This window comes from Austrofundulus limnaeus, unplaced genomic scaffold (genome assembly GCF_001266775.1).
Source record: "Austrofundulus limnaeus strain Quisiro unplaced genomic scaffold, Austrofundulus_limnaeus-1.0 Scaffold234, whole genome shotgun sequence".
In the NCBI taxonomy this organism is placed as follows: Eukaryota; Metazoa; Chordata; class Actinopteri; order Cyprinodontiformes; family Rivulidae; genus Austrofundulus; species Austrofundulus limnaeus.
In genome coordinates, this window is record NW_013952636.1 from 710463 (window position 1) to 737319 (window position 26857).

At 39.9% G+C, this 26857-nt stretch overlaps 1 protein-coding gene across 2 annotated transcripts in view; it reads left to right on the top strand.

Annotated features, from left to right (window-relative positions):
- plxnb1a (plexin b1a) overlaps nt 1-26857 on the top strand; it is a 79324-nt gene that overhangs the window by 29810 nt on the left and 22657 nt on the right. The window contains exons 2-12 of one of the 2 annotated variants that reach the window (XM_014019866.1): nt 11956-12032; nt 12146-13019; nt 14142-14384; nt 16508-16690; nt 18471-18599; nt 21689-21789; nt 21871-22003; nt 22177-22333; nt 24560-24668; nt 24888-24996; nt 25279-26004. In XM_014019866.1, the coding sequence (XP_013875320.1) occupies nt 12156-13019; nt 14142-14384; nt 16508-16690; nt 18471-18599; nt 21689-21789; nt 21871-22003; nt 22177-22333; nt 24560-24668; nt 24888-24996; nt 25279-26004 (2754 nt within the window). In that variant the 5' untranslated portion in view covers nt 11956-12032; nt 12146-12155. The remainder of the gene's footprint in view (nt 1-11955; nt 12033-12145; nt 13020-14141; nt 14385-16507; nt 16691-18470; nt 18600-21688; nt 21790-21870; nt 22004-22176; nt 22334-24559; nt 24669-24887; nt 24997-25278; nt 26005-26857) is intronic. The other variant, XM_014019867.1, reaches the window with a different exon arrangement.

Below are 26857 nucleotides of genomic sequence, written 5' to 3' on the forward strand. Positions count from 1 at the left end.
GACATTAATATTATGACTTTATTCTCATTATATTACAACATTAATATTATGACTTTATTCTCATTATATTACGACATTAATATTATGACTTTATTCTCATTATATTACAACATTAATATTATGACTTTATTCTCATAATTAAAAAAAACCTTGTTGTGTGGCCCTCTAATACTCCGTCGTAGTAATTGGCTTACAGTTATCAGCTGTGTAGTCAACAGTGGTGTTTACATGGAAGAGCTGTTTAGAAATGAGAAGTCTGAAAATTTTGATGCATTTTCTTGTGTTTGTTTACATTTGTTTAGTAAAATTTGCAAATCGATTTTTAAAACCATCTAAAATGGATAAAAAAAAACGGGGGCATTTCCCCACTTTTTCTGGAAAACGTAACTTTCCACTATAATTGTTTACCGACACAGAGTGCTGCATACGGAATACTGGAGTAAACTGTTTCAATATAAAAAGTTAAAAATAACCAAAAATATGTACAATAGGTTGCCTTCAGGGATCAAAAGATCTGCCATCTCAGCCTGGTTAAACAACAGTAGAATAAAAATTCTAATAAATAAAATAAATTTATGTTATATTTTGCAGTTAGACATAAGGTATCGTGTCCAAATATATAAAAAAAATTAAAAGCAAATTCTGTTTAGCTACACCTGAATCTGTAGATTTTAAGAATCTGTTTAATGATCCAAATGCATTTTGACAGCAGCAGTGAAGAACCCTTGACTAAACATTCAGAAAATGCGTGGCATCCAGATAGGCGCCTTGGATACCAGGCATGGGGGACAGAGAGGGAGAGACAGCCGAGGAGAGATTGTGCTGAGACAGAGGGGGACGCAGGACCTGCTCCACTTAGCATGTTATGAGTCAGGGTTTGCCACGGGTCACGAGCTGCATGAATAAAACAAATCATATTCTTGCATCTTTGTTTCTACATCCAGCAGCATGTTCCTCTGGGAATAGATGAAGGTCTCTTTTTTTCTGATTCGAGGCCTTTTGAGAAAACACGCTGCATGATTCATAACAGGAGAACTTATTAAGCTGGTGTTTGAGCAGAAAACAGAGAGCATATTACTGTTCCAGTTCTGCTCTGGTTTGCTATCACTGCTCTTCTTTGCTGGATGTTCTCTGAAAATCTTTCTGGACGTTCCCCAGAGGTCTCCGAATCATAAAAATTAGGCTAAAAGGATTTTTTCTGTTTAAAACAAAAAGCCACCGAGAAACCTTGCCGGGCAGAGACTCAGTCAAGCGTCCACAGACAGTGTGACAAACCGATTCAAATGCCCACAGACTGGGAGAGCTGGACCTCGACTCGCTATTCACCGGACCGAGGCATGTCGTCACGACAACGGAGGACGACAAAGGACTTTCTCAGTCTATTGAGCGCAGTGAAAGAAGAGGCAGCCGTGTGTGTGTGTGTGTGTGTGTGTGTGTGTGTGTGTGTGTGTGTGTGTGTGTGTGTAGCTAGCTGTAGCTGTGCGAGCCGTAGGTGGTAATGTATGCAGGCTATGCACAAACACATGAATGCACATGCTCGTCCCACCCCACCACCTTGTTAGTATTCTGCCACACAATGACCATGCCAGCACGTGTTCGATGACGTGATGTTTCAGGCGAGCATATGGTCAGCCTGAGCATCAGTCTTGGACTGGCACAAAGATGCCACTTGATCTGGATTTGTCTTTTTGTGTAACGATGTGGTGTTTAAGCTTTGCATAAATTGAACGAATCTGTTGCATGCAATACTGTAGGGGTGCACGATACTTATCGGCCCGATAGTTATCAGCCCGATATCAGGGAATTATGTCATCGTACTTATCGGTCCGATATCATAGCAAACAGAACCGATAATATATGTACATGTTTGCCAGCGCGGCGATGAGAATGCGTGTTTATTTTTATTTATTTTTTGGTCAAGCCGCTTCCCGTCCAGCACGACCCGAGCAATGTTCCAAGTTGCGTCGGAATAAACAACTTTCTCACTAGAACAATAATTACAATACTCCGTGCTGAAAAACAACCAGTCATTTTAAGAATTATTAATATTATTTTACCAATTAACCCTGTGTGTTACACACAAACTTTATAATTATAAACATCGGATCAACTACTTCCAATTTGAGAACTTGTAATGTCCATTACCTCCTGAATGCAACACAAAGTTTGTCTGCTAAAACACTAACAACAACAAGCTAGCGTTCAAGAACTCCACAGGATTTAAATCATTGCTGAGGCTTTGGACAAATCCGATAAAATTGCCAGGGAGGACGCCGATCTCAAGCAATTTAATGATGGAAATGATGACAACCAGTCGTTTACCCTCGCTAAAGACCAAAGCTTTTATCTCCTTGTTAACCATGTGACACCACTTAAGTTCATGTAGGACCTATATTATTTATCATTACAAACTTAGGGTGTATTCACACCAGCCCTGTTTAGTTTGCTTTAATCGAACTGTAGTTCATTTGCCTAGAAAGTCCAGTTCGTTTGGGGTGGTGTGAACGCATAATTGAACTCTGATACAGACCAAAAAAGCAAACTCTGGTTCGCCTCCAAACCCAGGTCTCGCTTCAGTTGAAGTGAACTCTGACGCGGTTTGATTGCATGTGTGAACACCAAGCAGACCGGAGACCACTCCAAAAGCAGGAAGTGGACTATAATGCAGGTCAATCTGAGTAATAACAGTAATAATGTTGTATCTTGTAAACACCTCGCTCGATGTTTGTATAAGGCGGACATCACTGCTGTGAAGTTTGATGAGCTCCTGCTTGGTGAACACCATCTCCGTGGTTCCACCTCATCTTCCACTCAAGCTAGTCTATTGCTGAAAACTATTTGTTTGGCACGTTTGCCAAAAACAAAAAATAAACCCTTCAACAACTAAAACCTGATGTCACTCCATGTTTGTTTACATTTTGTGAAGAAGGTAGTTGCGCGCCACGTCTTTTTCTGAGGTTTTCATGTTGATTCCTTCAGTGGTTCTTGTTGCAGCGCCCCCACAGGCGAGGGGAGGAACAGGTTGTTCACAGGGTTTGGCTCGGTTGACAAAGTGCAGTGTTAATATGATCTGCACCAACTGAAAATTTGAAACAAATCTTGCAATTTGGTCCCCAATCAAACCGAGTCTACCAGACTATCAGGTGTGAATACATTCTTAAACACTTGGTAAAGATAAGATAGAATTTACTTTGATAAAATGCAGGTAGTTTGTTCAAACTCAACAAATATTATTGCCTCGAGTTCCATTTGTGCTTTATCATACAATGTGGTGTTTTTTGCATGCTATCATTCATTCTAAGGCTGACTGACTGTCTCTCCTATGAGAGGCAAAAAGTCTGAGGTCTGTAATTGTGGCACAGTTTGTTGGCAACTGCTTGAATTGTTGTCGTCCAACCCTGTCAAACTTTTCCCTAAGGATCTTACCACCGCCCTTCTAGCACAATAAATAAAAGCATGAAAACTACATCTGCTCACAATAACAAATGCATATTCCTCTATTATTATCTTAATTTAACTATGTGGCTTTCTTCTGTCTTGAATTCTTGTGTATCAGCTGAGGTAGGTAGGCAGGGCTCCACGACCATTTAAATCTATATATATATTTATATATGTATTTGCCAAGTGCCCATACTTCACTTCAAGTTGTCGTTTTTCTTTCTGTGGTCAAAAAGTTAAATCAAGCCTCAATTGCTCCTGTCAATCATTCTTCTCTCTCTGTCTGTCTCAATGAGTAGATGTACCCCCTGCTTCCTTATGACTTCTTTTGACCCTTCTGCTTGTTGAGTCTCCAAATGAACAATTAGCACACCATCAGTTCCAGTCAGTCACATTTGCATGACAGCACTAATTTGTTCTGAAATAAGCAAAATAATCCAGCAACACTTGGTGATGTAAATTTGTCTTTTGTCCTCTGGGATTGCCATCAGTAGGAGGCCGGAATGTTAATGATTTACTTGTTGAATGTTTCACACATTATGAATTATTTTCAGAACAATATAGTGTTGAAATGTGGTGTTTAAAATGAATCTCATGACAAATTTCACTGCAAGTTAAACTCACGTGGACTTGCAAAGCTTGCTCCTTTGCTGTCTATGATTTGCAGCATGGTTTGTGTATTTTATTAACACTTTGCAAATTCTTGTCTGTTTGCAAAATATCTTGTGAAAAACTGAATTGATTTTAATGTATTATTGCATCCGCCAACGGCGAGGAGGTAATGTTTTTGGTTGCGTATGTCGGTCTGTCTGTTGGTCGGCCTGTCTGTGGACAACATTACTCAAAAGCTTGTGGACGGATTATCATGATATTTACACCACACATGGATACTGTCCCAATGAACACACCATTAAATTTGGGTGTTGTTCCAGATCACGATGCAGATACAGGATTTTTTTTCTATTAATCTTCTGAGATCGGCAAAGCTGTGATGCTTTCACAAGGCTTCTGTAAAAAACAACGAGAGCTTTCAGTGTTCATTTGAACTGGATTACACAGCACAGACTTCAAACTTTGTAAAAGTAATGTTAAAAACAGATGTAATGATGAATACGTCTTGCCATAATGTGCACATTTTTACGCATTTGGTGCGCATTTAGAGAACGTCTTCTGACCAGGAAGTGCATGACTGCACCATGAAACTTATTTTTCCCATTTCCTCAAACACACCACATTGTCGTAGGCTTGTACACAGATCGATGAAGAATGAGGAAGAGGAGTGATGCGCTCAGGTGCGGTGGACTTCAGACTCGGAGGTTGTTTGTTTGTTTGTTTGTTCATTTTTATTATTTAAATGAGACCAGGGGTGAGGTGATGTTTTCGGTCGTGCTGACCCACTCGCTTCATGAGCCGACTGTACCAGGAAGCGATGAAGAGAGTCAAACCATTACAAACTCAGACAACGGGATAAAACAGACGTTTTACATGGTGAAATGTGACTGATGAAAACTTAGGAGCTTAATCCCACACCGGTTTGACAATGAATAACGTCGGGTGACGAATCAGACTTTTTTTTTCACATTAGACTCCACCGGGAAGAAACTCCATGGATACTGCCTGCTTAGATGTTCGCTACGTCACAACTTATTTGGCAAATGTGTTTCCATCGCTGCTTTTGTGCATTTACTCTATTACAGAATGGGAGAAATTGGACTTGGTGGAGGTTTGCACTCTCCGAGTGCTTCTAATTTATTACTATGCCTTAATTGCACTATTTTTAAAATGTTCAGTCATTATGGCTTATTACATCTTCAGGGAAGTGTTCAAGTGAGCTATATACTGTGACTGACTGTTTAATTATTTAATGCTTCCCTCCACTTTGGGGATCCATAAAAGTACCGTACAAAGTACATTATTTCCTCATTTTTTTCTCTCCAGCACATTAATGAAGTGGTTATGATGTGATGAGTGATCTTTTTAACATCCGCTGATGGTCCGCTTTGTTAAACTGTTGTGGTGTATAATTGACTTTTATCAATTCCCGAGAATGGCGGCTCATTAGCAAAAGCTTATAAGTGATAAAAACTTGTAGCTGCCTACGTTGGAGCTCAGGTCGTTTGCAACGCTTGCAACAAGCAGCACCTGCTTTTCTCTGCAGAAGAACTGCCACCTCAGGGTGAAAAGATCCTGTCATAAAACGGCATTAGCGAGTGTGTCGGTGTGTGCGTCGCCTCTCTTTTAAGGGAAGTAGCTTTTATCCTGTGTCCGTTTAGTGCGGCCACTTGGTCAGAAAGCTGTGAAAGGGACACTATTTGCCTCAGCAGCAGACAGAGAGCCCCCTTCATCACACCGGAGGGACACACAGAGAGAGACCCCCTCTGTCTGCATGTGAACTGAGGACAGAGAGATGCCCATTGACCCTGAAGAAGCCAACGGAAATGGAGAAAGGCCAACCGTCTGCATCTGCCTCTCATAATGTTAGCGATATAAAAACACACTCATCTAAATGTCACAGAAGAAATCAGCAGCTATGGTGTAAGAAGATATGCGCAGCAGACGAAATGTGGATTTGAAGGAAATGACTTTAATCTTGCTGTTTGCAGTAGCAGATCCATTATGCTTTTCATATATTTGGGTTTAGACTGCAGTTGGTTCTGAAACCATGTCAGACACCAGTTGTAATAACTTTCACTGTTCACATCAGGTTTGTCTAGTCCCATTTTTACACTCAAATAACATGGGGAAATTTAATTTAAGCCATCATCAGCTGAACTGCTGCTCGGTCTAACCAGCAGATTGGAGTCCATTTGTGCTAATGGAATCATGGATTATGAGTGTAGTCTAATAGCGCTGTAGTAAATTTTCTCCATTGGGCAAGATTTAACTCGAGTTTGCTATTTCATGCTGAACCCACTGTAATCTCTTTTAACAGAATTAACATTTGAACAGGCAGAGAGAACTGGAGGATTCTTAATGGATGGAGCCATTATGTTAGCTTTTTAACCGAAAAGTTTTACTTCTAAATTGTCTTGTTTCTATGCATTACATCTGTGCGTGTTATCAGTTGGTGGTGTTTAAATAAAAGAAAAAAAATTATTTTTTTTCAAATTTTCCCATTTTGACTAAATTTGAAATATAGAAAAAAATATGCGTGTCTCTAGTAGCTGATTAGTTGAGCTTTCATTTGACTGCAGCCTTTTAATCCTTTGATCAAGGACTTTTTAATCTGTTCTTTGAATGTTTTCACTTCTGATGTTTAAAGCAGCTGTCATTGTTTCCTGTGAATGTTTGTTAAAATACTTTGAACCAAAATTTTACAGGTTTTTTGTACATATTTTGGGTATATTGTCTAATAAACCTTGACTGGTAATGTTTATGTAGGTTTTCAAGTTTGTTTTTGTCTTAATACTTCTTCATATGTAATGAAGTATAATTATGTTGTTTTGATAGTTAAGTCTTACAGAAAACCACTGCATTTTTTCAATTTTTCCTCAACTTAATTTTGCTCTTCCTGGAAACACTTTTGTCCAGGGTTAGATGCTGACTTTGCTAACTGTGCAACTCAAGCTTTTCACTGTTACCTAAACACAGTTCTTTCTATTTATCTTTGATTTGGTAAATGCAAACATCTGTTCTGTGTATTCCCACTGCTTGTTGCTCCTGGCTGAGTTGATTTCATCCTTCTCTGTTTCCCCCATCGTACTGTCCGGATGGGATCCACAGATGCAACTGTTGCAGAGCCTGGGGCGAGACGCCAGTCGATCCAACACAACATAACATTTCAAAGCAGTACTCTGTGGCTCCAAGCCCAGTGTACCCCACTGTCACTGGGTTGTTGACCTCACATATTTTATGAGGTCTTTGGTGCTTAGTGGGCTGTCACGGCTCATTAAATGCTTTAGGAATGAACTTGCACAGCAGACTCCATCAGTGATTAATAAACAGAAAAAGAAAGAGATTCAGGCAGAGGTTCTGCGATCAGACAGTGTTCTTAATTTTACGTACTTACTGTCATTTTAGAGGCCTCTAAATAGACTTGTTAGCACAAATTCAGTTCAATTCAATTCAATTCAATTATACTTTTTTGATCCCAGAGGGAAATTAGGTATTAAGCTGGGTTCACACCGAATGTGTTTTGAGCAGCAACAACACACCCAACGCCTCTAGTTGGACGCACTATGTTCAGACTGGGACAGAGACTAGACGCGTGTCTGCAGAGGGAGGAGCGTCTTGTTTTTATTTTTTTATTTTTTTTCTGGTCAGTCTTAATGGCGGATGAAAAAAAATGAAATAAAGAAAATAGCTTTGCGTTATTTACTGAAAGCAAGCGAACGTTGCGCACACCAAATAATTAATTAACCAGATAATTTATAGGTGGTCTGTTTGGTGAGTTTCACCACTCCAGGAGCTGCGAGCTGACAAACTATTTTTTTTGTCCCGAGCCCAGTTTAACCCCCTAATTTACACTACATGCGTTCCGGCTCCACTCTGCTCCGGTCCGACCTCCGCAGCAAATATGCACCCATTATAATCAATGAGAGTATTTACACTGGCTGCGCAGGGCGGCGGTGAGTGGACGGCGATCCGGCAAAATTAGAACAGATCTTATTTTTGCCGGATGCCGGAGCTGAGTCAATTTTTAAAGATTACGTCACACCAACAGAAAAAGAAATGAGCACAACATCCGTATTTTCAAAATAAGACAAGATTAGGTGGGATAATTTGTCGGAATAATGTCGAAATTGCAGCTATATTAATAAATATATGGATATATTTCAACACAAATGCTGTCAGAATGTATCGTTCTGTTTGGGAAGCAGATGGAAACGTAGCATGAAGCATATGTACACACATGATACAAATGGATTTTATTTTGAAATCATAAGTTTCAGAAACTTGACAGCGAGACAGTTTCAACCAAATCAATGTTTTCAGCTGTGTTTGTAGTTCGTCTTTCACAGAATTAATTATTTTTTGCTCTGACTCACACATCACTGAATTTATCGCGCGATCTCCTTCCTCCACACACTCTGTCGGACCGGAGCGGAGGCTGTATAAATTGAGACACAAATGAACAGCTGCGACCTGCACACCGCAGCGCAGCTGAGCGGAGATGCATGTAGTATAAATCCGGGGTCAGGAAACCGTCACGTGGTAAAATGATTCTCTCTGATTGGTTGACGCGGCGCGTCAAGCAGCAAAAGTTCAGTATTTTGAACTCCAGCATCGGCTGCTTTGGATGTGCCGCATGCATGGAAAACTCTACCGCACCTACCGCTACCTTGTGCGCGCCTCACTAAATGGGCTAAATGTGCCGTGCTGTCCCTAGACGCCTGCCCACCATAGACTTTGCATTTAAACTGGATGCTTTGGCTGCTCAAAATGCATCTGGTATGTACCCGGCTTTAGGTATTAGGTATACCCAAGAGGGCTGGTTAGGTATTAGGTAGCTAAATTCAAGATATCAAAAATTTTCCTTATTTAGGATACACAGATTTTTGGATTTTTGATGAACTCCTGTTTCTGATGCTTTTGAAGAAAGAGGAAAACACTCATGTTACTTATTACTTGTGCAAACTAGCTTCATACATAGTTTATACATAGCTGTTCTTCTCATCCCCATCAGCAGTTATTTATAGTTGGACTGTACATCATTGCCTAATATGCTGCCTGTCGGGCACAACTGATGAACTGTGGAGATTTTTGATGAAACAGCATGTGAGAAACCAAACCTCTGCTTCTGTAGAAGGTGGCATTGGTCACAATACTCATTGAATTGACTAGATATATTTTATTTTATCCAAATTATCTTCCAAGTAGACTTGTTCTCAATGATATTACAAAAAGCAATTAATGTTAAAGAGTGAAAACGTATTTGATAGATAATATAAGGCCTTACATGTCAAGAACAATGTCCCAGAGTAGACTTCCCCTTTTGACTTTTAAATGAGCTAGCAGTATGGCTGTGTTCTTCCTCATCCATCTCCACTTTGTTCCACACCACAGTCGGCCAGTCTGCTCTCAGGGTAGCTTGTAGCAAACCATCACTGCCGTCTGCCATTGGTAAGAGGAAGTTCCCATGGCGATGGGTCGCTCTGAGCTATAAATATGTTGATCGGTCAAAGAGCAGTTGAAGATGCCTGCAGCAGCAGTGAGAATTTATCTTGAATTGTTCCCATGCTGCCATATAGTCAGAAGCTGGGTGAAGCTAAAAATATCCACCATAGAAAGTTATTAGCCTTGGGTTTCAGATAATGTAGTTGAATTAAATGTACTGAACTGAGCTGAGCTTAACTTTTATTTTAATATGCTTTCTTAATGTTTGCGAAACTCAGGCTGTTACTTTTGTACTTTAGTTTTACTTGTCTAACTTTAAGTTAGTTACACACTATAGCAAGTTGACTGATGACTCAAAAGGATAAAAAATGTTCCTATGATCTTGCTACAACATTTAAGCTGCATTACCTCCTTTTTAAGACCATACACCCTGTATGTATATAAATGAATTTGTGTTAATTCCAAGCGTTGACAGTGTAGCGAGTTGGTAGGAAAGAAACAGAAAGGGTGACAACTATTTGTGTCCTGCAATATACGTTACAACCTGTTGGGGCACCAGATCAGATTTACTGATACATATTTGTTCACCCTTTTTAATCAGACTTATATTTACCCAAGTGTGGTTTATACTAGGGATGCACCAATATGAAAATTTCAGCTGATATCGATATTTGATTTAAATATTGCTGTTACGATTGATAACTGATATTTATCGATATTACGCAAACACACAAATTATTTATATACATTTATGCACAAATACACTTGTGTCTTTTTGATCCCATAAAAAACTAATAAATAAATAAATAAATAAATAAATAAGCAACCAGACTGCTAACAAGGCTCTCTACTTCAGTTATTCCTGGCTGTGCAGTGTCACTATCATGATCAAACAGATACCACTCTCAAAACAGAAATGCAAAGATAAAAAGTGGGAAATCAATATTGGACATTAATTAGTTTAACGTTTTCGACCTATACCAATGTTCTAAAAAAGGACCAATATTGTCCGATACCGATGTTAATGCCAATATATCCTTAGTTTATACCAAAATTACAGTGAAACAGAATAATTTTAGCAGTCATTCAAAACTCAGTTTGAGTGATATGTTTACTGTGTTAATTTCAGAACAATGTTTTCTTAGACAATGTGGTCATCTAATATTCACTCAATTTATATTTTTGCCAACTTCCAAATTCCAACACCTTTATATCCTTAAATCTTTTTGTTTATTTTGCTTGTTTAGTACATATTTAAATACAAGAATTTTCTAACATTAACCCTAGCTTAATACAATATATGACACACACAAAATAAGATTTATTACTCTCTTTTTTTTCTTTTCTTTTCTTAGGAAATGTTTTTTGTTAGACTGTAAATATTTGGTAGTTATGATGAGGCAAGGAGAAATGTTTCATTTAGTCTTATTTCTTTCTGTTGAGCTTTTAAGACATTTACATGAGACTAGGAGATTTTGGCTCCTCAGTATTAACTTTAGGAGCTCTTTCAGGCTTGAGCCATAAAAGATGAGGCAAAGAACTTTATTTGTTTCATATATTTTTGTAGAGACAACTTTCTTGTCTTTGTATGTATATTCTCAGGCCTGCCTGTTTACCGCACTGTATTCACTGATTCATTCAGTCATACAACAAATACAGATCCCAAATCCTCCAGTAGTTGTTGAGGAGTTTTTTTATTTCTTATATTAATTCTGCTCATGAATAAGTAATGAGGAGGTTTGAGACACACAGAAGACTCATGCACCTGCTCCTGTGGTCGCTGCATTTTGTGCAAACACACACAAACCCACCCAGTCACAGGGATCCACGTTCTCCCTTTTAACCCCTCCCATCTTTTCCTTGATTGCAGCCGCAGGGGGTAGACAGTTAGGTGAGATGGGGCTGAATCTCTAATGCACAATCTGTTTGCACTTTGATGAAGCAAAATATTGCATTTTTTTTGCATATCACACTTTTCTAGAGACATCGCTTTGTCTTCACTGTTATTATGCTGAGTGTCGGGGTGTAAATAATATTTTCAGTGCTCATCAAAGTGTCATTCAGATCCCCAGTTTTTGGCATGCTCTGTGCACAATGGTGCACATTAGTTATTTATTTCTGACTTTTTCTCACTGGGGTCAGTGAAAGGTCTGAGAAACCTGCTCAATAATTAATTATCTTTTTTCTGTAGTAAGACGACTCTTAGTGTCTACAAACCACTTTCCTCTGAGGTGTTGAGTGATGGTTGTGGAAACAGGAAATGAAAGCTGCCAGATGTAAGTGATGCTGTGTTTGGAAACACTCCACATGGTGGTGAATTTTAAAACACTATGAGATATCAAACGGAAGGGCTTGTTGTATATGAAGAACGAGTTACGGGTGTCACCTTACAGTTTCTTTCTGTTTGTCATGTTTTCACCACTTTGAGCACAAGATAATGATCCTCTGTGTTGTTGACAGATGGGGAGAGAAGGGCTGGGACATGATTCCAGGTGATCCAGCAAAGGACCTCTTCAGTTTAAAAGAGAACATAAATGGTGAGATGCTGTTCTTAAAAATGTAATCAAAAAATTTGATTGTGTAAAACAACAACAAAATACAATCTTATTAGAATACAGCCTGATAACCCTGATTTTTCCCCCCTCAACAGAATATTTGCCATGCTACATGGGAAGGCTCTGAACACCTCCCCGGTCTTCTTCCTCATTCTCACCGTTGTAGCTGCTGTTCATGGTCACTTGTATCCCCAATTTTCACGCAATGACACTGAATTCCAGCACCTGGTGCTCCACCCGGACCCGGCCGTGGGCACAGTGTACGTGGGGGCCAGGGACCACCTTTTCCAGTTGGATGGATTTGACGGACTCCGGCTGGAGCAAGAGGAGACCACCGGTCCTCTGAGGGACCACAAAAACTGCCTTCCTCCTGTCACAGAAAGCAACTGCCCCGCATCCAGAAGAACAAGCAACCACAACAAACTGCTTCTGGTGAACCCAAAGGCGTCGGAGTTGATCACCTGTGGTAGCGTCCACCAGGGCACCTGTCAGAAACGTAGCCTGAAGTCCATCAAGGAGGTTCTCTTTTCAACTGAAAGGCCCGTGGATACACAGTACGTTGCAGCCAATGATCCCTCAGTGTCTACTGTGGGGTTGGTGGTGGAGCTTCCGGACAGCGTAAAGACGGTGATGTATGTTGGTCGAGGATACACTGCCAGCCACCCGCCCATTTCCACCCGCCATCTGTCGTCAGAGCCTTTCTTTTCATGCGAGGAGACGGCTAAGCTGGCTGTTGCTGGACGTTTGTCAGAATACGACCATCATTTTGTGAAGGCGTTCACCCGGCGCTCACACGTGTACTTCCTGTTTTACCGCCGTGACATCAAATCAGTATCGAGGGAGTACCGGACTTACGCAGCCAGGGTTTGCCTCGAGGACACCTCCTACTACTCATATGTGGAAATTCCTCTCCTGTGCAGATCGCCCTCTTCTCCTTCCAGGGTTTATAACCTGCTTCAGGCTGCTCAGGTACATTTAAGGGTTGTGTCAAAACAATTTGGCCACTAGGGCTGCACGATATTAGAAAAACCTGCGATAACAGTGCTTAAAGTGCCTGTGACATGCCTATCCTTCAAATACAAAAAGTCAAAGAAACCATCTTTATACTTAAGATAATTGGCATACACACGATTTTACCCATTTGGTCACATAACTGGCCTATTTTCAAAGTGAAACAGGAAGTGACATCAAAGGGGAAATCTTTAATAAAATAAACTGGTCTTTGTTTATTAAAACAATATTATTTAAGCTTTAATTCTTCTTCCTCTCTGTTCGATAGTGACTCAAAATAATGTAAATAAACATCAGATTATTCTCTACAGCCTGTGTTGTTAGCTGTTGTAACAATGCTCTGTTTACATGCAGTCCCCTTTTACATCACTTCCTGTTTCATCACATGCAAATATCTCAACAACTGTTCATCTCAGCAGCGTGAAATTTGTTTTGCAATATTTTATCATTGTTATCTTTCCGAAAATGCATTCATGTTTATGACAAAAAAATCATGTCACAGGTACTTTAATATTGCAATGACTTGTGATAAATGAACAAATACATAAGTATGTCGTGTTTTCTTTGGATTCCTGCATGGATTTTTAAAAAACATGAACAAATCCATCCAGCTGACCAAACACATGAAGGACTCTTTTTGATTGCTTCCGCCTGATTGACAAATAATAATTTAATAAATGCAAACTTTTGAGCCAACCATTTATGGCAGTTTATGCAGTTTTTTTGCAATATGCCAATTGCACAGGCTGTTACTGCGATGACGATAAATTTTCGATATATGCAGCCCTATTGGCCATCCTTGTCTAACTTTCATTATTTTTTGCAGGCCATGTAAACTTCTACAATGTCAACTGTTAGAGACTATTACAGTCCAGGCGTGTGTACTGCAAATTGTTATGATGTCTTTATTTTTTGCTACGAGGACTTGCGGGTAGTTAGACTGAAGGGAGTAACTGTTTAAAATACCATTCAAGGTCTTGATGCCCACAGTTTAATTTGTGTGCATGAATCTCACCCAACGAGGATTGCATCAAGATATTTTCCTGCTTTTGAGTTTTTCTCACGCCTGTATTGCAACAGGTGGGACAAGGTGTGGGCCTGCAAGGCGAAGATCTACTGGGAGTCTTCTCCACCCATGTCGGCTCAACAAACAACGGTCCGTTGGACTCCTCGGCTCTGTGTGTTTTCTCTCTGGATGAGCTCGACAGGCACATCAACTCCACCCGCGACCTCTGCTACACCAAAGATGGGTTGGTGGAGGGCAGAGGGGAGGTGGCTTACATAGAGTACGAAGTCAAGTCCAGCTGTGCTAACCTGCCTTTGGTAAGGACGCAGGAGAAGATGACGTCGAAGCTGAAAAGCAAATATTTTTTAAGCTCCTGGATTATGAAACTATGATCAGAAATATGCGCACAGAAGCATTTCATTTGTTCCCCCTTCCAGAAAAGACTGTTTCTTTGCTTTGTACTGCTTTGTGTCTATTTAGAGTAGAGATACAGTACAAGACATAGTAGATACATTAAGGCTAAATATCAGGAGATGTAATGCCTGCACCTCAGCTCTATTGACTCACTTGGCTTAAGTGTTCAGTAGAAGGTAAAATAAATGGAATGCTCAGCCAAGTAACAAGGAAAGACTGGGCTGGCACAATTAAGATGAGTAATGGATGGAAGTCTAGTAATGAGGCTTCTTTTGAAAAGCCCTGAGTTCCCAGATGCCCTAGGAGCAGCTTTGCCCAGCTGCAGCCATCCAGAGACCGTCTCCACAGATCTGCAGCCGCCCAGGTTCCCTCTGCCCTCAGAACCGTTTAATGGGATCGTTAGAGATCAATAAAGAAAACCAACCCTGAATCATCTGTTCTGCAGCTTAATGAGCTCTGACAAGAAAAGACGAGTGTTTTTTTTTTCCTCTTTTTTTACTGACATAAGAGGACAGAGGCTGAGAAAGAGAGCGAGGGGGAGGAAACTAAAACATGGGAGTAGAAGGAAGATTGTAGCACAGAAACTGACAGGAGGAAAATGGGGCACTGAAAGAAAAAAGATCAAAGAAAGAAGAGAGATTTATTAGACTACTATTTCTCTAACAATAACAAGCCATCTTATTTTTTCTGTATACTGAAAACACTAAAAATAGGCTCAGCACTCTTACTGTGTTTATGTCTAATGGAGCAAGTCTCACACGCTTATATTTAGTTGGACCACCTTTAGCATTGACTACGACACTCATTCTCGGTGGCATTGTTTGGATAAGTTTCTGCAATGTCACAAGACTTATTTCCATCCAGTGTTGCATTAATTTTTAGTCTGACCACTGCACAAAGCCTTCTCCAGCACATCCCAAAGACTCTCGATGGACTCTGTGGAGCCAGTCCATGTGTGGACATGATGTCTCATGCTCCCTGAACCACTCTTTCAAAATTCCAGCCCCATGAATCCTGGCATTTTCATCCTGGAATATGGTTGTGCCATCAGGGCAGAAACAATTCATTGATGGAATAATCTGGTCATTCAGTATATTCAGGTCAGCTGACCTCTTTCTTTGAGCACAGACTGTTGCTGAACCTAGACCTGAACAACTGCAGCAACTCATCATAGACCTTAGTTAAATCTAGGGATGCACAATATATTGGCGTTAAAATTGGTATTGGCCAATATTGGTTGTTTTTTAGAATATCTTTATCAGTCCAAATAGTAAAACTGGGCCAATATTAACGTCTGATGTTGATTTCCTACTTTTTAGCTTTGTGTTTCTGTTTTGGGAGGGGAAATGGTTGGTCTGGTGGTATCTGTTTGATCATCATGATAGTGAGGTTTCACAGCCAGGAATAACTAAAATAAAGAGCCTTGTCAGAGGTCTGGTCAGTTTTTTATAGTATCAAATAAAGACAAAGAAATTGTATTTGTGCGTGTGTGTATGTATGTATGTATGTATGTATGTATGTATGTATATATATATATATTGGTTATTGGCAGTGTAGAAATGCAGCAGAACAGTGACTCAAGGTAACAGAATAATAGCTAAAAACTATCTTTAGCAAAAGACTAGCTGAAAGTAGCAAAACTAGCTAAATACCAAAAATACCCAAACACTAACTAAAAGCTAAAAGTTTTAAAAGGCTAAATGTAAATATGTTGAAATGATCTCAGTGTATTTCTGTGGAGAAAATATTTGCCAAAAAGATGAATATTTTGAAAAGAAAAACCCAGACATCCTGGCACCCATCCCCTGAATGAGCTGAGTGTTTTGGGGTATGATTAGCTAAAATAGCACCAGGTAAACAGAAGTAGTTAGACTGCAAAACAGCACAAAGACAAATAAAAAGCAGGAAACAGTATCACAAATGCTGAATCAAAATTCACATTATTAAATAATGACTTTAAATAGCAGCTGTAATAATTGTGTTTATGTATCTAATAACCAAATGCTCCATCCTGTCACGTTTTTAGAATACCCTGAAGGCATACCCATGTGGCTCTGACCACACCCCCAGTCCCATGGCGAGCAGGGACGCGATGGAAGCCAAAGCTGTGTGGCAAACCTCCGTCGCCCGTCTCACCGCCGTGGCTGTAAGTGTCAGAGAAGGACACAGCATCGCCTTCCTGGGAGACGCCAAAGGAAATCTGCACAAGGTATAAAATGTTCCCTAACATGCCTGCACCAGGTGGAAGGCGTGGGACAACCCTGACTCATCAAGATTACCACTGAAACGCTTAATCCATGAGTCAGTTAGATGTGTTGCAATCTTTCATTCATCGCAGTCATTTGAGCATAAAGTCTCACGTAACGTTCTGTCTGTACAGCCTCACAGCTCCGTCTGCTTGTCTCTGATCCTCTTACAGCAAAACAAAGTACATTGGACTTGTTTCATGGATCCTTTGTTTAAATGAAACATACAGCGATTTTAAATCCTTATTTTTCACAGTTGAATCATTCATTTTGGGTCTATATAAAGTAAAACTGCACTGCTTTGGTCTGAATTTGTTCTACAGACTCCAACTATGCAACAAAATGCATTTAATGGCTTAAAAAGTGAAGTTTGCAGGATATTGTCCCATTTATTCTGTTACTTATTGTCCTTCATCATCACCAAAGCCTTACACTACAGTGTGGAAGATTCCCATCATTCCTCCACTTGCTGTGTTCCAACATACACAGACTAGCATACCACAGTGATCCCATGCTTAATGTGTTACCTTTGTGTCGAGCAGGCTGTGATTCTTGGAGGCTTGGTGCATTTTTTTCCTTTATGTTTTAAATGGACGGTCTCACAGTTTCTTCTTAAAGTCCGAATGCCACATTTTCTTTCCGAAAAGTGAAAAGTCAAACTATTTCTTTAACAGCATTGTCAGAAATGTTTGCATGACAGGATCAAGATAAGAGGATTGTAGATGTAACTGTGCCGTGATGTTTTCTTCTGTTAGAAATGTGGGAACGAGAGACATGAGGCTCGACTTAACATTTCAAGTTAGCAGATTAAAGCATTATTACTTTACATAGAACCATCTGAAACATGCTATTAGAACCAGATTATTGTGTTACAAGAAATCAAACTCCACTGTATCTAGATACAGAATATGCACGTGGGTGTTATGCATTCCTTCAAAGAATGCAACTTTCATTGCTTTTTGCAGTTTGGGAAGAGCCAGGCTATCTAAACAGATCCCATCCTGGCACTGGTGTCATGAAATGCACACAGACGGGCAAATTTATGAAATCAGAACATTTCCTAAAATGGTTGTTTCTTTAAAACAGGCAGAGGCCTGCTACAAATTAATTTAGTTACTTCATGTCAAAAGAGCTCCAGCTGAAAAGACTCAAATAAAAGTCACACCAAACATAAAACCACTACGGATTAAATAAATAATACTTGAAAGGCGTTTTGCATCGACGTGCACGGCTGAAGATTAGAAGGATCAAATGAAATATTAAATATGACATGTAAAACAGTAGTTAATGCCTGAAGGTTTTTTAGTTTACTAATCACTGCCAGCAACTTCCTTTATGTGCTGAGTGCATGCTTCTAATGGGACAACAGATCCTCTATTCTATTTGCAGTGATTTCATTAAGACGAGGTAACATGAGAGTTTGAAGGTCTGGGAATCACTTAAGCCAGAGGTGTCTTCCTGTGCTTCAGATTAGATTTGACTGTTTGATAATCATATTTATGGCCACTTCTGCTGCGATCCTGTGCAAGTGTGATTTGATTTTCATTTGAGCTGGAAAATAGGGAAGGTAGTTTTTTTGTGTTTTTTATTTTTTTTGTCAAATATTAAATTTATTTGTGGAGAGTCCAACTTCCCTACAAGCTGGACTTCAGTCTTTTTGATGAAAAGTAATTTCTGTGCCAGCAGTGTTTGTTATAAATTGCATTAAATGAACCAAATGTATTTTCCGGTCTTATTCTCCAGGTGTACCTTGGTAAGGACGGTGGGGTGGAGGTATACGCTAACTCGACAATACATCCCAACTCCCCCATTAGCAGCGACCTGTTGCTCGATCAGAATGGATCGCACATCTACGTCATGACCAGAACTACGGTGAGACCGCAAAATGTGCAGCCGGTAGTCATTTCGGCTCGTGTTTCATATCCAAAACGCCCAGCAGATGTATAAACAGACACGTCTTTGTTCCTGTTCCGCCACCCATCCAGATGTCTTCATAAATGAGAATGAACATGGGCTTGTCGTCCGTCAGACAATTTATAGTTTGTCTGACGGTTTTCATGCTTTGATACTTCCTCAAGCTGTGTGTCCCTCAAAAGATAAAGCAGAAAACAGAGAGGCCAGCTGGCAGCTGGGGTCAGAGGTCACAAACCCCACTGAGGTGGGCACAACAGTCAGCACGAGGTCTAAGGTCAGACTTAACAATAGTATTGATCATCAAAAGTGGCCTGCATTGTGTTGACACACTCCCTACAGAGTGTGTGTAGGAAGCTGTGGATGGTGATAAATGACGATGAGAATCCAGATTACTTTGATAATGAGCTGGAAAAATATTTAGGCTAACAAAGCTAAGGTTCAACAGAAATTAAACAAAAAATATAAGGTAAACTAATAAACTGAATTTATTACAAGAAGCTCTAATTGCAGCACGGCTGGCAACTCTTAACTTTATACATCATGAAGGGAAATATTTATCTTAATAAGTGTTAGTAAGCAGGGGAACTGGTGTGTTTTAGTATTGCGTGTACTTTCAAGGACAGAAATTCCCTTCCTGTTTACATGATGAGGACCTGTTGGGCAATAACTTCATTAGCCACCACAGAGATAAATAAAAAATATTCAGTAATCCAGTGGGATCTCTTCAACTTGCTTATCTTCAAGGCACTAAAGGTTTTTGAAGAAATGTGATTCTGTTTATGAAAACTAAATAACAGCTTTTGCTGTTCTTGCGAGCAGCTTTTGACCAGTTCTGATCCAAACTATTGTTAAGATTCAATCATTTCCCATTATTTTAAAGCACTAAACTGATAGAATTCCCCAAGTCCCTCTCTGAACTAGCTGTCACGTGCATTTTCATAAAACTCCAGCAACCCCCCACCCCCCACCCCTCCACGTCCAAGCTGGGAGAAGTAATTAAAGCACAGACCAGAATTTCCCATACTTTTTGGATGGAAGCAGACCAAGAACAGCTGTCTTTTTTTTTAGTTGTTTCAGTGAATAATGAGTGTTTTAAATGAATATTGGTGAGTCTTATGGATGTTTCTCAGACAGGACTGACTTTATGCCACTATAAACAAGAAAACTGTTGATCGATATTGTTGCTGTGAGGAGAAAACATCTTTGTGACCCAGCTGAATCAGTTTACTTTTTATTCAGAATCTAGTTCATTTTCACTTATGTGATATTAGAGGTCGTATTAGACTTTTTCGCTGTCCGTCATTTTGACTGATAGAGTCAACAAAAAAATCTGTCGTGATGAATTTTTTTTTACCCGTCACACTGTTTTGATGTTCTGAAGTCTAAATCTGATGCGACACTGGAGACTGGCAAAATCAGAAAACATTTCTCCATTCGAAGAGACCAGAAGTCGGCAAAACTTTCTGAATGAGGGATTTCCAAATCCCAAGCAGTCACTTCAGCGGGAGGGAATCCCGCAGCATTCCCTCCCGCTGCACCACTGGTTCAGTCGCGCCACTTTGTGACCCGTCGTGGTCACATTCCAAAGCCCCCTGTCCATATATCTTCAATGCATTGTCAGCTCACAGAGAGAGAGATGCATTCAGTATGGTGTCTAGATCTGAGATAATGCTCAGATGGGAATCTTTTTTTATTGAATAAGACACCTCCGTGAGTGAGTGTGATGCCACAGAACTTGCTGTCTTGTGAAGCCTCGTTATTTTTTTTCTCCCCGCCTCACCTGGCCCATTCATTAATGTAGACATATCATGATTTTAAATCCTTCCTTTCCACATTTAAATAAATCAAATAAAGTGGAACTGCAATGCTTTGATGTGAATTCCTCCTTATTCTACCTTTACCAGACCCTCTTTCACCATTTTTTCTGAGGTGTGTCTCAAAGTATCTGATTGTGTTACTGTTCCTTTAAGACGCTTCAAGCCCCGCCCCCTCCGGCTTCCAGACCGGTCCACTCCAGTTTGAGAGAGGAGTTTAGCATTTTCTAGCTTGCAGAAACGTTTTATTTACAATTTAATTAAAAGCTGTCAACAACAGAAGACTTGCATGTTGGGGCCAGAGTCTGACCCAGAACCAGAGGAGAATTAAGTTGAGAAAATTGTAGTTGTCTAGACCTGCTTTAGAGGTTTTGTTGCAGCTAATTTGACGTAATAGAAAACAGAGAAAAACTGAATGGGCTGAAACATCTGAACCAAACAGAAAATAAAGATTTCTTTTTAGCACCAGAAGAGATTAAATTCAACTTTTCTGCCTCCTAAAGACTCCAAGTTCACAACAAAATATCTTTAAAAGCTAAAAAAAAAAGGTGGATTTAGCATGATATGTCCCCTTTACGTCTTCCAGATGTAAGTGGTCAGGGGTTTTAATCGCATTCTGTCAAAATGACGGATGACCTTCAGATTTTTCGCCACCATGTAAAAAAAAGTGTCACATACAGAAACTATTCACTTAACACGACCCATTTGATGTTAAATTTGTTTATGAATCATGAGAGTGTAAGAATAAGACTGACATCAACTAATAAATATTCTTATTTTGTTTAGAAATTTCCAAAAAAAAAAATAGTAAGTGGAGACTCGACATATAAAGCTCTTCAGGATGTGGCTCAGTAATGAAGCAATGAACATCCAGCCGACTCGTTTATAAATCAAATTGAAAACATTGTGGTTGGAAGTCAAATGAATCCAAAACACTCTGAGGTAAATCAAGTCTTCATGGAAGAATCCGATTGGTTTGATATGTTAACCACACGCCTATTGATTGACTCTCTGGTAGAGGGACCTGATTAATTATTGTTTTAATCATATTCATGGTTGAGATTTTGGTCAGGGAGATTCCAAAATGACAGTTTTTACATTTATTTTGGTATTTATGCTTATCTTTTATTGTGTAAAGTGCTTCATTGAGATTAATAGTCTCCATATCTGCCTTATTCAGACTAGTAAATTGCCTTTAATTACTTAAATTCACTTATCTGCCTTTTTATTCAGATTGAGAAGCGTCCAGTTGCAGAATGTGGAGATCACTCAGACTGTCAATCCTGTCTGTCTGCCAGAGACCCCTACTGTGGCTGGTGTGTCTTGGAGGGACGGTGAGTCTGGCGGATGTGTTCTCTCTGCTTGTTGTTACAGACTTGACTTCCCAATCTCGTAATATTCCTGCTATATTTCAGCTGTGGCCAGCGGTGGGAGTGCCAGCGAGGGTCTATGCAGGGCCAGTGGTTGTGGAGTTTCAACCAGACGCAGCAGTGCCTCAGCATCCAGCGCCTCAATCTCTACAACATTAGCCGTGGAGAAAAAACAGACGTAATGAAGCATGCAATGCTGGAACAGTTTAACAGAATGCTTTGGAGCGTGTCACTTAAATATGACCTCATATGTCCTATGTTGTTTCAGCTCTACAAATATCTAAACTCATTAAAGAGCATTCATTTCCTTTTTAACTGTGTTTCTCTTCCTCAATGTTTGTTCTCATTCAGATTGCTCTGTCAGTAGAGGGCCTCCCTAATCTGAAACAAGGAGAGGCGTATTCCTGCTTCTTCCAGGACACAGAAACTCCTGCCTTGCTCACTACCACTGGTGTGATCTGCTCCACCCCCGATGCCAACAGTTTGCCCCTCATTGGCCCAGGAGATGGTCAGTCTTCCCTCTTTATTGAAGGATTTAAAGATGGGAAAATATTCTATTTTTAAGTGTTTTTAAAGCTTTAAACATGCTTAAATCTGGATAAATTACTGAATAAATTGATAACTTATTAAACTTATTGTTTTTCACATAATAAAGGCAGATTTTAGTTGTTGTACTTTTAGGGCTGGGTTAAAAAAATCGATTAATTTGTTCAAATTTTGTGGAAATCGATTCATAAGGCATGAGATCAATTTTTCCCAATGAGCGTTGTGTGCAATTAAGCTGCGCATTTTCATGTTGTGTGTAACTCCTGGCTTGCCGTATACTAACATCTGGTTGACGTTCAGTGCTAACATTAGCACTCGACAAGTTGTCTAGGGTAAAACAACACCTGCTTCGGATGTTATCATCCATTAAATGGACGTTATTAGCTGTTATCAGTCCCATAGAATGGCTTCAGACTGTCAGCTGGTTAGTATGAGGCATAAAGCCACTAAGGTTTTTTATTTATGAAATCTGGTTAGTATGAGGCATAAAGCCACTAAGGTTTTTTATTTATGAAATCTGGTTAGTATGAGGCATAAAACCACTAAGGTTAGTTTTAGAGAAAATGACATGGGCTACGATTAAGTAGACCGGACTCTGGCGTTAGCAGTTTGTTGCATTCCAACGTATATGGCACTGGTAACCCACTAGTGGGCACTGTCGGGACAGTCTGAAGCCATTCTATGGGACTGATAACTGCTAATAACGTCCATTTAATGGACTGATAACATCCGAACCCGCTGCAAAACAAAAGAAACAAAGGAATCACTAACATTACAGCTGATTCTCAGCTGAACTTAAAGGTAGCAGAGGCCATGACAACTTTTGTTTGCAAAGATTTGCGCTCGGACGCGGTAGCGGGAAACGAAGCTTCAAGCGTCTCATTCCGGTGTTCGAACCAAAACTATGGTACGTAATCTGACTGAAACTGTTCTCCTCGGTATGTATAAGTGTGTGAAAGATGACAGTCTAACAAAATCGTTTAGTTTTGTTACCAATATTATTTTGAAATTTAAAAACATTTTAATGTAATTAAAACAATGATTGAATGTATAAGCTGAAGTATTCTTTGTTTTCTTTCTTTCTTCTTGTTAATAAGTTTTATTGGCCAGACGCTAACGGAAACACTACAAATATACAGTTTTTATACACTCAAAAGAGTGGGGAGAGGTATACTTATAATATCCCACCTCTTCTCCTGCAACCTTATTCCCATCACTTCTTAGTGATAAGAAAATTATTCTTAGTTTCTTACAAACTAATTCAATTCAATTCAGTTTATTTATATAGCGCCAAGTCACAACATACATTGTCTCAGGGCACTGTACATGAAAAAAAGAACAATCTAAAGAAGAATCCAGCAGATTGTGTTGAATCACTTCATCACAGTCTCCCATCCTGAGCAAACGGTGGAGAGGAAAAACTCCCTGCTAATCAGGAAGAAACCTCCAGCAGAACCAGGCTCAGGACAGGAGACCATCTGCCTCGACCGGCTGGGTTGGAGGACAGGAAAGAGACACAGACAAACACAGAAGAACTGGTCCAGGTGCATCTTCTTCTGGAAAAGAGACAAAAAGAAAAAAACATGTTATTGATAGAAATACAGTAATTACAATAAACATGTAGAGAAGAGAGACTAAAGACAACAGCAGAGTGAGGAAATGTGCTCAGTTTGTGCTCCAGCAGTCTAAGTCTAAAGCAGCAGAAATGAAGAATAAGTCAGGAAACCTAAGTCTAATTATAGGATCCATCAAAAAGGAAAGTCTTGATTCCAAAACTACTGTATCCAACAACTCTTTGTCTTGAAATTCCTTTTTAGTTTAAACCCTTAACTTGAGACAGTTTTGTTTCAAGATTAAACTCCAATTTACAAGGTTGCCCTTAATGTTTATAATTTTACCAATGCACCAAGTTAGAATTAGTTTCTATTATTTGCAGAATTAGTTCCTTTGAGAATGTCTTCTATATCAAAATAAACATGTTACTACAAGATATCCTTAACTAATTTAAAAATCAATCAAATTGAATCGTGAATCGAATCGGGCCCTTGTAAATTGAATTGAATTGATTTGGGAAATCCGAATCGATACCCAGCCCTATTTACTTCTTACACACACAGCTAAACAAGCTTTGCTACCCCTCCGAATCTGCGTGTGGCCGTATTTCAACCTGCATTTTCAATTTTCCCAGAGTTTGTGATGGTGACCTTGTCGCTGCGTTTCGTTAACGTGACTGTAACAGAGACAGAATTCACCTTCTACAACTGCAGTTTGGTCCAGGAGCTTTCCGGGCGCAGACCGTGAGTACACACCTGTCATAAAATACATGGAAAATCAGCTCCAGCACGTTAGAAATCCATTACATGTACAGTAATTAACGTGGAAGTACACAAAGTATGAACTTGTATTTTGCACCGTTTCAAGTGATTCACTATTTTTCAATTGCTGTTGGGGACTTTTCCAACACTTAGTCAGTTGCAAACTTTTTTTTCCCCCGATCTTGTTTTGTGCTCTGCCAGATGCCACGGGTGTGTTAGCAGTCGCTGGGGGTGTAATTGGTGTATTCATGAGCATGTCTGCACACATAAACACACCTGCAGTGAAGGAGTCACCATCTACAACCAACATGTGAGTCATTAAGAAGTCTGACAATCATTTCAGGGGGTTTATTTGATCACACCAAACTGTCAAGCAGCAGGTTTATCTTTCAAAGACGTTAAAATACTGATTTGAGCATCATGTTTGGGTTAGGACCTTATTTGCTTTTTTATTTATTTAAACCATATCATTTTTCAGTTATTGTTTTTGAATATCTTTTTTTTGTTTCATCCTAATTTTGTCTTCCTGCTTGCTTTTTTTTCTGTTCCTCTCATTTCCTTGTTTGTTTGCTTTTGCTTCTCCATCGTCAAGTTTACACCATCAACACCCACCCTCCCACCTCCCACCAGAAAACCCACACCATCACCTCCTTCTGTTCTGACTGCTCCAACAACAACAACCATTACAACAACAACAACACAACCACCACCCACAGAGACACCTGCCCCGATCAGAACAGCTGTTCCCTCATCTTCAACACCAGTGACAACCCCCACCGACCCGAACGTTGGAGCTACCACACCACCTACCCTCGCTACAACGTCCCCTTTGGTCCGGACCTCCACCCAGGCCGGCGCCACTCACACTGAAGCCGACACCACAGTTGTAGAGACAACAACAAACGTAGCTGCAAGTGTCTCTTCAGAGGATGGAGATCCCAACAAGTTAAACATCACAGCTGAAACGACCCACACTACATTGCCCACGACCACTAATAGCCATGCAGACTCTCAGCTGAGCGTTTTAAAGCCATCTGCTGAAGCAACGGGCTCCTCTTCTGAGATAAGCTCAGCTGCTCCCAGTGAAGTGGCTCCTTTTATAGTCCCCTCCATCAGCGCCAACAAGGATGTCTTTCCTCTGGCCACTTCTGAGGAGAGCGGCCCACCGAGGCCGCATGGACCTGAGGAAGAGACGGTCTCTGAAATGATTCCATCTGTTGCTCATTCACCCATCTACACACAGTCACCTGAAACTGTTGCTGACAACGACCCTGAAGCAAACCCTCAGTCTGATTCTTCTTCTGGGTCTTATGTCCGGGTGAGTGCAGGAGACACGCTTTGGAGCCGAGGCAGAAATGTTCACGGCAACACAAGAAACATGCTTTTTGTTCCAGAGTAAGAAAAAAATATTAATAAAGCACTCCAGAAGTGATATTTGTGGGTTATATCTTGAACTTATATCTTACAAATATTTGGCCAATTGGCTCAAAGTTAAAAGGAAAAAAATTGTATAGGTCCTCTGGACAGGTTCTTCTTTAATGAAACGTTTAAAACGGCTCAAAGTTAGCAACTTAGGTTCAAATAAGATTTATAAACATTATTATGGTAATTTATTTGAGGATTAGCTGTGACGTCCATTTGTGGCTAATTGGCTGTAACTACAGCACATCTTTGTTAGAAGAAGTTGATTTTAGTTTAAATCTTTGGTCTAAAAGGCAGGAAGCGAGATGCATTTCCTTAAAGGGGCAATATCATGTAAAATCTTTTTTGAGTTTTAAATCATGTTATAATGTTATCCTCTCATCAAAAACATACAGAGTCTTACTTTGACTCATTCATGTATGTTTGAGAAATCCTGTAGTGTCCTGAGGCAGCAGGCAGGGGAGCAAAAACAACCAGTTGGGACTAGAACCACCTTTTAGGATCAGCTCCTCCTCTGGGCTGTGTCTCCAAGCCGAGCTTCTTCATCACAGATTTTATTTATTTATTTTATTTACTGTTATTTAACAGATCACACACACACACACACCCAGCCCCATGCTGAAATGGGCAGGACAGAAGCAGAAGGAGGTTCTTAAAGAGACAGAGGCCAATTTCAAGGTGTTTAGAAACAATATGATGAGGACAAGTTTATTTTTTATTTAAACATATAAACATTTTAATAACAACTG